At 33.8% G+C, this 13,670-nt stretch overlaps 1 protein-coding gene across 4 annotated transcripts in view; it reads left to right on the plus strand.

The window, feature by feature from the left end:
• The window catches only part of LOC145286298 (uncharacterized), a 111,867-nt gene that overhangs the window by 61,966 nt on the left and 36,231 nt on the right, over positions 1–13,670 (plus strand). For all 4 annotated transcript variants that reach the window (XM_080135158.1, XM_080135160.1, XM_080135159.1 and 1 more), the window contains exons 3-4: positions 4,126–4,227; positions 9,681–9,818. In XM_080135158.1, coding sequence (XP_079991284.1) covers positions 4,126–4,227; positions 9,681–9,818 — 240 coding nt within the window. The remainder of the gene's footprint in view (positions 1–4,125; positions 4,228–9,680; positions 9,819–13,670) is intronic.

A 13,670-nucleotide genomic window follows, 5' to 3' on the forward strand; every position in this document is an offset into this window, starting at 1 on the left:
TGGCAAACCACTGGGCAAGCAGATTACCCTTCTCAGTTGCCATTTACTTAGTACTTTATCCATTACGCTCTGTTTATTTTTTTTTTATTGTCATTTATGTTTGAATTCATGTTTTGAAACCTGACGAAAGTCATAAATAAATGATGTCACACCAAAGCTCTGATTATTTTTAAGGTAATATTTTAAGATTTATTTATAAGAAAGCTTAGTGGATAGAACTTTGGACTAAAGATCTCTGGGTTTCAGTTCAGATTTCTGGTCATAGCATTCGTTTTATTAATTGGAAATTTAATATTTACTGTTAATGCAATATTTTCCACTTCTAAAAGTAGTGAAGATTTGTAAATGACGGACAGATAATGGATAAAGTACTTGGTAAAATTCAGCAGTAAACTTACACTCTTCGGAAGTTAAAGGTTCAATTCTCAGTTAAAGTGACACTCAAAATACAATTGAAAATTACATAGGACCTATACCCAGTCATGGCGGATGGAATGAGAGCATGCTACCTGCATGGATTAAATAAAGGGTTCCGTTCCAAATTATGTGGAGATTCCAGAGTTCTTGAAAAGGACTCTCAAGTTCAACAAGATGCACCTGAAAAAGGTTGGAAGTTACATTGACGAAAGCAAATAACTCAAGATGAGAACAGTAGTCCGAAGAATCCAAATAATACGAATAAACAATCCCTATTACATCCAATTATAGGAATCTAAAATTAATTATAATCATGGTTGCAGAGTTGGAAGCTCAGACTTCATTTCTTAGTATTCTAAACTATCCAACTGTAATTCTTTATTTTGAAGTTTTATCCATCCTGGGACGGGTATTCTTCAACCACTATGAATATAATATTCTACCGTAATAGAGAGATTAAAAGAACAAAATTATATATTCATCAATGTTTCATCTTTGTTTCAAGATTTCCTCGAGATGATTGAATGAAAGAAATAGACATACAAGTACAATAATGTGAAAATGATGTTTTTGTTCTCTTTTTTCACATAACACAGCTGTTAGAATTCAAAATATGTAATGCGTTTATGGCATCAAATGAGGGAATTTTCAGGCGGGGATTGTCCTTGAAATTACACATAGCTGTTAGAATTAAAAAATGTGGTGCAATTTTGACGTACAAAGAATGTTTTTGTTCTTTTTTAGAACAAACTAAGTTCTTAGAATTCAAAATGGAATGAGTTTTTTTGTTTTTTTTAATAGCTAAATTAGATCTAAATTGAAGTTCTGTTCTGATAGTATGAGTTTGTTGATTAAAGGTGGCAAATTTTTTAAACCATTATGTTTAATTTTGTTATATTTTTTTAGGCATTTTGATGTGAAATGGAGTTGAATATAATCAATGGTAGTTACCGAGCTATTTGAGAAACATTTTTGTGATTTACTTTTTTGTAGAATTTTGAACTTTTTGGGACATGTATATTGAATGTGTTCATTTTCTATGGTACAATTCTAATTTGAAAAATTTTGTTCTGATGAATCAGCATTTATAATTTTTATGATTACTTTTATGACTTAAAATAAACACTGCCTTGAAACAGCTGTAGACAACACCTTGATGTATGCGCTTTCTCTCTTTGTCTCTGTCAATCTCTGTCTTTCTCTATCCATCAGTCTATTCATCCTCTACTTATATTCTGAGAATATATATATATTCTCAGAAATAAATAGACGGGTATGTTCAAGTCTGTTTATTCATCTATTATTTCTCACCTTGTTATATAATTAATTTACTTTTGTCTTTTTTGCATAGTTTGTATACTTTTGTTTTCTTTTTGAAAATGGGAGGTATTTTCTCCCGAAATTAATCAAAGTTCCATATAACCAACGGACTTTATATACACCGGACATACCAACAACTTGGTTGCAAATTAATTATATAACGAGATGAAGAATGATAGATGAATAAACAGTTAGACATTTCTCTACCTGAACATACTCGTCTATTTGTTTGTTTGTTTATTCTCATACGGTATTTTATTCTTAAGTTTCAACTTCTTCAATAAAACCTCCTTTATCGTAGTAGCCATTTTCAATTCCAACTAAATTCCCACTTATTGTACTTGAAATAAAGTGAGAGAGAGTCACCTGGAAATCTATGACGTCACTCCCAAATGGTGCCAACCGCTACTAACCAGGTCAACAAGACAAGATGGCGCGCACAGAAAGCCCGCCAAAAAGAATGATGCAATAATCTGTAACGTAATCCCCATTGAGGAGCATTAGAACTACGCTGAGGTAGCTTTGTATTCCCGGGTGACGCCAGATAACCCAAGGATTTAAGATAGAGAATGTATTTCATTTTATGTCAAAATAGATATTGTTTGAAAACCAGAGAAATATATTTTTACGGCTAAAAGTTGACGACAGGAAATTTCACTTAGAACCTTGTCTGGACTTACATGAACCCAGGGTTGAGTGTCAGAATTCCATGTCCTTGAAATTGGTGAGAGAATTTCAGTGTGGGAACGGTGCCCACCCAGGGACCTGGGGCTTTCGATTTCGTGGAGATTTCGTGGCAAAATCCTATTGGCTGGGGGGAATTTCTAACCCCATCCACTTACCTTACTATATATACGACTGTTGTGCGAAAATTAATCAGAAGAGCGAGAAGAGTTGAGCCAGAGAGAGTTTCAGATCAGAGTAGAGAAGAGACGTGACCCCTCCCCACCATCCATCCGTCGGTCGCTGTCTGTGATGAGAGTTGAGACTTTGAAAAGAACTTACAAAATCTGAATGAGAATTGTAAAAACATTTGTACATAATTTTATGAGAATTAAGCTTTTGTAGATAGACTACAATCGTCGTCTTTCTTCCTGCCTGACGCTTCGATATTCGCTTTCAGCATACCAGATTTTGTAACAACCTCAAAGGAGCCTAGACAACACGTGCCGAGATCCAGTGAAATAAGAGTCCTAGCCACCTCCTCGAGGGAGGCGTTACAAATCCCAAACTTAAGACAACCCAAAATAAGAAAAAATATTACGCAAAATAGAGGACAGGCAGCAACAGTCAGGTGAATATTAGACATAGAGTAATCAAACAGCTTGAGCAGGACAAACCTTAAGTTATTTCCAATAAAGGGATAATCCTATTGAACGATTGAACGGTTCTAAAGCCTCTGATAGTAAAAATGGTCTTACCCCAAATCATGTCCGACGGAAGGAAAGAACCATCTTAGGTAAGAACACTGCTACTAACTAAAGCCGTAGCAACATTCATAAGGTTGGTAGACATGCAATTTATTTCTTAACATAAGGTTCTATAATATAAAGCTGAATGTCTGTGTGTGTGTGTGTCTGGTCACGAATAGGCTCCTGTATGGTTGAGTATTTTAAAAAACTGATTACATATAATGATAGAAGATGTATCGAGACACAGGAATGGGTATGTTTAATCCTGCAGAACGGTGGTTCATTAAAATTGTGAGGTCTGCGTTCGCGCTTGGTCCACAAAGTATGGTAATAAAAAATTTAAAAAAACGTTTACAAGTGTTTTTGATATAGATGTACATAAGAATACTTTGATAAGTATGTTTTAACTTAAATAGGGATGGTATAATAAAATTGTGGGGTCTACGTTCACGCCTGGCCTCCATAGAGTGGAAATAGGCACAAACTTTAAAGACTTTTCATATTTATCTGCGTAAGTATACTTTGATAATTATGTTTCAGTTTGAAGAAATATGGTATAATAAAATGGGGTGTTCGTTCGCGCCTGACCTACATAGAATGGAAATATGTCACAAAGTTCAACAAGGTTTTTTTAATATAGATCCATAGAATATTGTGATAAGTGTTTCAGTGTGAACAGGTATGGTATAATAAATTATGGGGTTTATCTATTTTATTTTTACTTTCATCATATTTTGCTTTGGTTTTGATACCTCCGAATTCGAAACTATCTCTTTACAACCCTTCCTTTTCATAACCTATCATATTTTAATAAATCAGAGTCCATTTTCTGTAGGCTGTTTTGGAACCCAGTCAACGACAGGTACTTTTGCTAGTATATATATATTTCTGAAAAACTTTAACAAATCTGATTTTTTTTTCCCCCAAATTATTTCTATGAATAATTTGTCTAACAAATTTTTGTTTTCAATTTTAGGTTCAGTTCACTGGGGGATCCTGCAATGATTCCAACAAAGATTATTACCTCGCATTTGGATCCATTTTTATTATCCTTTCCTGTGTTTCCTTCATACAATTGGTCAGTTTATTTTTATTTTCATCTTTTTAGCAAAAATTGTAATAAAAAAAAATCAAAGAATATTTATAATGCACTAATTACATTTTATATATTTGGTGCTTACAAAGGACAATAATGAAACACTTAAAAATTAAAAAAAAATTTTTTTTTTTTTTATTGATCAATACAATTTCCCCACTCTCTATCAGTTCCTGAATCTAAACACAGATTCCATTAACAAAGTTTCTTTACCAGAAATACTACCTATGGAACACTGTTCCGTTGGTTTGCTTTCTGATTGAATACAATATGGTAACCTTCAAATCCAATGTAAACAAATTCTTGTTGAACCGTCCCCATAAATAATCAAATTCTATCCAATTTACACTATTAATGATTACTACACTACTACCTTACATTCATTAACCTTTATCCTCGAGTTGCCTTCGGGCTTTGATAAGTGGTTACTCCCAAATAAAAAAAATTAAAAAAATAATTATTGAAGTTCTGAATTTTTGAGATGAGGGTTGATTGTTTATATTACTTGTATTGATCGGATTATTGCCATCTTGAGTTTTATTTGTGCAACGTTTTGATCGGATTGTCCTTCGACCGTCTTCAGGCATGTTGTTTGGAAAAGAAAAGAGAAAAGTTACTGGCTCCGTAGATATTTTCATTTTTTTTTTTTTTTTCAGTAATACAAAAAGAATACAAAAATATCTACAGAGCCAGTAACTTTTCTTTTTTTTTTCCCAACAACTACTAACATAACTGAGGATGGTCGAAAGACAATCCGATAGAAACATTGCATAAATAACACTCAAGATGAGAACAATAGTCTGATCAATGCAAGTAATATAAATAATTATTGACATCACATATATATATATATATATATATATATATATCAAAAATTAAACAATGTTCTGTATCTTATGTTTCTTGTAGAGCTTTCTAATTTTTTTGTAACAATAATGTCGAAGTGTGATGTTTCTGAAACATACATAAACTTATTATCAGAGCTATGACAAGAGAATATTCTTTTCATTGTTTAGACTCTCGAGTATATATCCAACACAGTTAATCAATCAAGAACCACATCCGTCTATCTAAAAACATATGACATTAACTGATATATACTATAGAGTGAAAATAATGAAAAGAATATTTTCTTGTCATAGCCCTAATGATTATAGATGTTTTAATTGGTTATGGATTAGACATTGAGAATCCAAACGAACGCTAAAATGCAAATGGTTCTAATTGCTTACTCTCTCTCTCCTTCTCTGCTTAATTGGAATTTGCTTCCCTCCTCATTTCCCAAAACAAAGAAAATTTGGTCAATGTCATGATTCTTTCCAACTCCCCAAAATACCTACAATGATGATTTTTTTTTATAAGATTTTTGAGGTACTGAAAACGAACATAACAAGTAGCTCATAGAAATAGTTTTCATGATATAAAGAAATTACTTTTTCAAAAAGTGAGGATCACTTTTCTATATAAATTTAACGTAAAATAACCACCAACTTTCTGGCCACCTAGTGATAATATTTTGTTTTTTGGGCTGCCTGAAAGCTTTTTTGGTAAATTTTTATTTACTTTCCATCTTAACAATTACTTTTAAAATGATAAAGTTTTCAAGTATGCTGAAAACGAATATCTTATTTAAATTTGCCGCAAATTTAAAGTTTTCTAGATATTAAGCAATGTAATTTCTTATGTTATCAGTGCTAGCCATTTTTTGTATGTGCAAGCATGCATATTTTTTATGTGATTTTAAAGGTGATTGTTAAGGTGGAAAGCAAGTAAAAAAAATTACCAGAGCAGCCCCCAAAAACAAAAAAATTATAACTAGGTGGCCAGAAAGTGGGTGCTCATTTTATATTAAATTTATATAGAAAAGTCATCCTCACTTTCTGAAAATGTAATTTCTTCATATCATGAAAACTATTTCTCTATGCCACTTTTAAATTTTATATTCGTTTTCAGCACTCCCAAAAACCTATAAAAATCGTCATTGTAAAATTTTTGGAAGCTGGAAAGAATCTTGACATTGACTAGAAATTTTTATATGGATGTGTAAACTCAAAAGTATTTTCAGCCAATGGAAATCTTACCAACCCCCATAAGTAACACCTATACGTGAATGTAATAGGCCAGTGTGAACTTAAAAACTCCTATAAGACCTAGTCCAAAAAATAAGTTTAGGAGATCCTCCAACAAGCTGGCTGGTGAATGAAAGAAATTCAAGAAAAGTCTACTTAACACCTGACTCCAACCTTTGTGCAGGAGTGGCAAGGTGAAAGAACTTGGCAACTCGCATACTAGCTTCAGTTCATACACAGTTATAAATGCACTAAAAGAACAAAGGTCCAACCTCTGTCCCATCACCAAAATGTGGCATCCTTGTGCTTGTTTTACAAGTATTTTAATGTCCAGTGCGCTGATGAACTCAAAGCACTAGTACCCTCTTGACAACAATACTCTCGACAAACCAGACAAGCAGCAAAATCCCACCCCTACACTGTAGAAATGCCTAGATACTGTAAAACCTTCTACTCAAATAGCTGTGTCCCTCGGACTGCTGCACTTTGCAATTCCCTCCCAGGCCCCTGATTACTGACATGCAGAAATTCAAGTGTAATGTAAGCAGACATCTCTCTGCCCAACTCCCTAAATAGTATCTCTATAAGTCTGGTTCCAAAATAATAGCCCCTCACAACTAAGTGAATTGACAAAAAAAAAAACGCACACAGATACACAATTACATATTGCGCAATACACTATTGATTTGTAACTAATATTCACTTAACTTCTTCAGCTAAACACATTTTTTAATATTGATGATTGTTAAACATATAAACACACAAGCAGCTGAAAATTTACAAAAGAAATGCAATAAATTATTACATAGAAAACAATATGGAAAGATACCGTCTACTTTAATGCTATTCATGCCCAGTTTATTTTTCCAAATCCAAAAGTGTTTAGAGTTTACCAGAACGTATTTGTTAATTTTCAACTTAAAAAAAAAATAAAATAAAAATGTTTACTATTCAAAAACTCTTTGTAGAATTCCAATAAGTTGTTCCACCATTTTTTTATTTTTCTTTTTTCTTTTAATTATTCTCTTACAAAAAAGTCATCATTTTTATTGGCAATAACATTGCTTCCAGTTATTTTGATTTCATTACTTTTTTAAACAATATGTAAGAATTTGTAAAGTCAGTTTAAACAACTTTCAATTTAACAGTCTAAATGCTTTGAAATTTCTTTCAAATTTTGAAGGGTCACAAATTCATTTTTTTTCTTTTTTCACTTATTTGGCGGAATTGTTTATGAAGAAAATGAAATGCATTCTGATGGATTTAATTTCGTAATTATTTTTTTAAATAAGTTTTCTTAAGATTTAATTTTATTTTTCATTGGATTTTTTATTCCAAGAAATATTAGATTGATAGCGCATAATAAGTCATAATTCAAGAATAGGAATTGGTCACATCATATGCAAGGTTAAATTTTAAAGTATTAGAAAACCAAGTAATGCTGGATATTTATTTATTTATTTTTTTTACTAAACGAAAATTTTATTTTATTTTTTTCTAAGACTTTCGGTGGCATCCACTCTTATTATAGATGGGTATATTTATTTGCTGGCGACACCATGCTCTATAACAGACACGACGGGAAAACGAATGAACGCATATCTAAAGAAATGGCAGAAACACTAGAGGAAGACCTCCAGTCTGTAGTGGATTGGAGACAAAAATGGATGGTTACATTCAATGCTGCGAAGATAAAACTTCTTTCTTTTAATAACTAGAAATAATTTGCTCAACAATTAATAGCCATGATTAATGATACATTACCTGAAAGTACTTTGTTCAAACTCTTTGGCTTAACATTCACGGTGAACATGAGTTGGAACAGGTACATTAGGGGCATTGCTAAGGCTGTTGCAAAGAAAGTGGGCTCTCTCTACCATGCTAGAAAGTTACTTATGCCTGAGAGTATCCTGTACCTCTACAAGGCCACCATTCGGCCATGTATGGAGTATTGTTGCCACATTTGAGCTGGTGCATCTGCTAATAGTCTCTCCCTCTTAGACAGGATTCAAGAGTCGCCAACCTAATAAGTCCTGTACTATCAGTTAAGCTTCAACTGCTGTCCTAACGATGAAATATTGCATCTCTCTGCCTCTTTTATAAGTATTTTAATGGTAGGTGCTCCGACGAACTACAGCCCTTGAGCCCTCTCGACGTAAATACCCCTACAAGCAGCAAAATACCACCCCTATACAGTAGAGATCTATAGATGTAAGAAAACCTTCTACTCTAATAGTCTCTTCTCTAGGACTGCCTGACTTTGGAATTCCCTTCTGAGTCCCTGCTTCACTAACTGTACTGACATGCAGAAGTTCAAGTGTAATGTAAACAGACATCTTGATGCTCAACTCCCTACATATTACCCCTACAAATTATGTCCCAGATAGTAGCCCCCTACATCAAAGTGGTACTGTGCCTTGTTTGGGGTGAAAATGCAATAAAAAGAAAAATTTATCAAAAAGGACTTATTTTGTAATTTGTTTTTTCTGTTCTTTTTCTCATTTTGTTGTTGCTGTCTGTGTGTAGTGTTGCTTAGAATATAAATATAAAAGTTATACATCCAATCTCGTTGACAGGTTTTCAAAGTCAGATCTGATGTGCTTTGTGTGTTTGGCATGAAAATTGAATAGGTGTTGTCCCATCTTTTGAAAGCATTATTTTCTAAGCTTAAATTTGAAAATTTTAGAAAACCAAGTGATGTTATATATTTTAATAAAAAATCATTTAAAAATCTTTTCTGGGTTTTGGTGGAATCCATCATTATGAAAGATGACTTTGTTATTTTGTAATTTGTTTTGTTTTCTCCCCCCCCCCCTCATTTTGTTAGTGTTGTTAAGTCTGAATATGGTGTCCTCTAGCATAGAAAAAAATTATACTTCTGATCTCATCAGCGGTTGTTTCAAAGTCACATTCGATGTGATTCGCATGAAAATTAAATAGAAGGCATCATCTGGAGAAAGTATTATTTCGTAAGATTAAATTTGAAAATTTCTGAAAACCAAATGATTGATACTTCATAATTTTTTTTATTAAATGAAAAATCTTCTTTTTTTTTTTCTTTTGTTTTTGAGACTTTCGGTTGCATCCACCCTTGTCAAAGAAAGACTCATTTCGTAATTTTTTTCTGTTTTCATTTTTTTCCCCCTTTTCTTTTTTCATTTCTTTTCTTTTTTCTTTTCCTTTTTTCTTTTTCCCTTTTTTAAAAATTCAAGATGTAATTATTAAAGTTATGCTGACATAAGAAATGCACACATAATGTGAAGTTCTTTCATAATTATTAATATAGATGTGACTTTTTCCCCTTTTTTCTTTGTTCATGTAATCTATTTTTATATAACTGTACTTTTTTGTGATTTCCAACTACAGTGTATATGCATCTGGTCAGAATACATCAAAGAGCAGAAACGTTCTATCCGCAGTGCCCTGAAAGTAACAACTCAAAAAGCACTCTATGTCCTCATTATTTGTGCGTCTGCCCTCAGAGCTACATATTTCTTTACAAAGGTGAGTCATTTTATGGAAATAAAAAATGTTCAAAATATTTTGGTTTTGATAATAATAATAATAATAATAATAATAACATACCAAAAGTAATGATTATTGATTTGCTGATTCCAATATTTTTTCCAATTCTGATACAATTACCGATTCCGATTCTTTTAAAATATCTTAATATGTAAGTGTAGAACTTTTTTTTTTCTTTTTAGAGTAATCTATGGATTTTAATTTCTAGTTTAAAATCGATAAATATTTATCTTTTTATTTTTAGTACTAACAATGAAAAATTAAGTTTTAAACAATAAAATTTCAAAAAATAAACAAAGGAATCATTTTTGGCATCAGAAAATAGGCACTAATTTTTCAGATTCCGATACCCTACAGTTTTTTTTTCTTTTTTTCCTTTTTCCAATTCTGATTAATCATTTGCAACACTAGCAACAGTAATAAGAGTTATCCAAGTTTAAATATCTTTTCTGGTTTCAAATGAGAAAATAGTTTGCCTATGATGAATTTTTGGTTAGTCAAGATGGTCTGGTTTTTAGTTAGAGGGTGTTCATTATTCACCAAACTACAGGGTGGAACGATAAAATTGTCGCTCTAAAGAAAATAACACTACAACTTTATTTTAAAACTTTTATTGAAAAAAATAAATTCAGGTAACTTGATTATCTAATAGAACTGATATCTATTCAATGTAGCTGCCTTCAGCCTCAATCACTGCCTTGATATGGGTCCAGAACTGGGAGCATGCCTTTTTCATAAGTGCTGGCAGGAGCTAGGCGAATACTCAGCGATCAGGCTGGCTTTGGTGTTGTGAGAGGTCATGTTGGTGTTCTTGATGTATGACCAAATGAAGTAGTCCAGCAGGTTCAGGTTGAGGGAGGAGGGGGTAGTAGTGAAAGAAGGGTACAAAGTCATAGCACTCCTTCTGAAACCAAGCCTGGGTCTTTTTGGATTTGTGGGCTGGCACCGAGTCCTGCTGCCACACTCAGGGTCTGCCAGCGGCCATCTGATTGCACTAGTGGTTCACTACACTCTTCAGCACCTCCAGTTACACTTTGGTGTTGACTTTCAAGCCAATTTCAAGGATGTGAGGTGGCATGATGTGGCCCTCACTTGAAAGCACACCAAAGACCATAACCGTTGCTGGAAACTTCATTGAGCTGTGCCCTCAAGCGTTGAACTGTCTGGATTTGCATTTTGAGTGCTGGCAATGGTCCTATTGTCATAACTTGGATCAGTAAAGAGCATGAGTTGTACAGTGGCACATCTCTGATCTCACTTGTTAAACATTGTGTCACTTTTAGACATGATAGAAGACTCCTATCACTCTTGGAATTTGTACACAACTGTCCAACTAGTAGATGGTCTGCAACAAAAAAGAAAACTAGTTTTCATCAAACGGAAATGGAATCATGTTGTCTTTTGTTGAGCAACAGTATTATCATTCCACCTGTATAATAAATTTTTCAGAAAATACAAGTTTAATAAAGCAAGACTTGGCTAGGCAATTGCTGAAGAATTTGAAGAAAACTGGGGCTAGCTTAGCAGAGCATTTCTTAATTAGTATGGCAGGGATGAAATCAGGCCTACATGTCTTGAAGGTGTCTAGTTTTTTTATGATATCATAGACATGAGAGGGTGTGATTTTCATATCTAAGAGTGTGGCTTCTGTCTGCAAATGGAAATCTGGGAGGGTCTAAGGTGGAGTTGGAGGCAAACCGCCAGGCAAGCAGATCACCTTTCTAGGTTGCCATGCCAACAACCTCATGATTGTAAGATAGTGGGGAAATTGTTGGTTACCCATTATTAACCACACTATTATAAATTTTCCAGAAAATATGAGTTCCTATTTTCTGCAACTCTATACGTTTCCTTGTCACTTTAGTATGCTTTGGTCCTGGATATGACCTTAAACTGTATCCGATGGTGAGGCCCCAGCTTGTGGGCTTTGGTGAGTGTGGAGCCACCCTTTAATTGCCATTGCTCCCAGGTCCACTCTGACCAAAAAATTTTCTTCAAAATCACCAGATTTGGCATTAAATAACCTGGAAAGGGTTGATATGCCGTAAAACAAAAACAAACAACCAACTTAGTATGATTTTTCTTGGCTGCAGCTATTTCACTCTTACAATTATTTCTGTGAACTTTTGTCTATTTGTACTTGACATAGATGAATCAACAGAACGCATGCTGCTTTTGCGCAATAACAGCTGCATGAGTTAAAGTGAAGCACTGGGGAGAATGGGGCTTGATATATTATTTCCGTGTGAAAATGCCTGCCTTGTTTGATTGACACAGTTCAGCAGGAAGAGAAAAGATATTACTCCATGGGAATCTCTGTTCTCTGATAACTTTTTTTATGCATTTTTACCCCAAACAAGACACAGTGCTACTTTGATGTAGGGGGCTACTATCGGGAACATAATTTGTAGGGATATTATGTAGAGAGTTGAGCATCAAGATGTCTGTTTACATTACACTTGAACTTCTGCATGTCAGTACAGTCGGGGAAGCAGGAACCCAGAAGGGAATTCCAAAGTCTAGGGAAGAAACTATTAGAGTAGAAGGCTTTCTGGCATTTTGGGATCTCTACTGTGTAGGGGTGGTATTTTGCTGCTTGTCGGGTTTGTCGGGGGTATTTATGTCAAGGGGGTACAAGGGCCTTGTAGTTTGCTGGAGCATCTACCATTAAAATACTTGTGAATGAGGCAGAGAGATGTAAAATTTCATCAATGGGACAGGGGCTGAAGCTTACCTGACAGTTGAGGACCTATTAGGTTAACAACTCTCTTTTGAACCCTATCCAGGAGTGAAGCTAGTAGCAGGTGCACCAACCCAAATGTGGCTTCCCGATCAGCCTTTTAAAAGCATCTTGCTATTTTTAACAACTGCTCCTCAGCTTGGGGTCAAGAACTTAGATTGATGTCAACCAATATCACAAGATAATCAGAATCCTGAGTGAATTATGGCCAATTGTCACACAATCCTCAGATATTGTAGTTAAAAAGAGATCTAGAAATGAGGCTTGCTGATCTTTATGACTTGGGAGGCGGGTCAGGAACATGACTGTGTGTGTTAGAGAACGGGTTATTGAGAAGCTATGTGTGCTGCTACCAGTTGTGTCTCTAACTCAAGAAACCAAACCACTACTAAAATCCTGAAATACATGTAACTACGGATTGGTATCTGAAGATAGTGCTGCATTTATACTATCAGATGTGGTTGATTAGGATACAGTTCTGATTTGAGGGAGAATGGTGGAAAAAATATAAGTAACTCGATGTTGTAAAGCTAGTCTAAAGCACGTGAATGTCTCGTCATCTGATTTTTTTTTTTTTTTTTTTTACATAGGCATTGCCACTTATCAAGGCCAAGATGCCATTCGAGGATAAGGGTTAAAGAGTGTACAGTAGAAATTATATAGTTATATAGTAATCGTTAGTAATAGATATTCGGTAAGTTTGTTAACTTATATAGAACGGCTCATCAAAAACTTGTTTACATTAGACTTGAAGACAATCCTATTGTAGTCAGCTGCGCTCTCTAGTTTGTTGTTTAATTTATTTTATCCAAGTTTGAAGTGTCAATTACAAATGGATTATGCAATCTGAGCACTTTTTATTTTTTTTATCAAATTTCTAATTGGATTGATTTTGAATTTATTATTATAGTCTATCGATGATTATATATTATTGAATCAAATATATAGTAGCGATTTCAAAAGTAAAAAATGACTTGAGTACCATCAGCTAAAATTGAAACCAAAACACATAACACTCTAGCCTTAGTCATTACCGTTTGAGCTATTGTCAGATGGATAAGAAATAGTTAAAATGAATTGACTTTAATGCA

This window comes from Euprymna scolopes, chromosome 10, assembly GCF_053919585.1.
Source record: "Euprymna scolopes isolate OS-2025 chromosome 10, ASM5391958v1, whole genome shotgun sequence".
Taxonomy (NCBI): Eukaryota; Metazoa; Mollusca; class Cephalopoda; order Sepiida; family Sepiolidae; genus Euprymna; species Euprymna scolopes.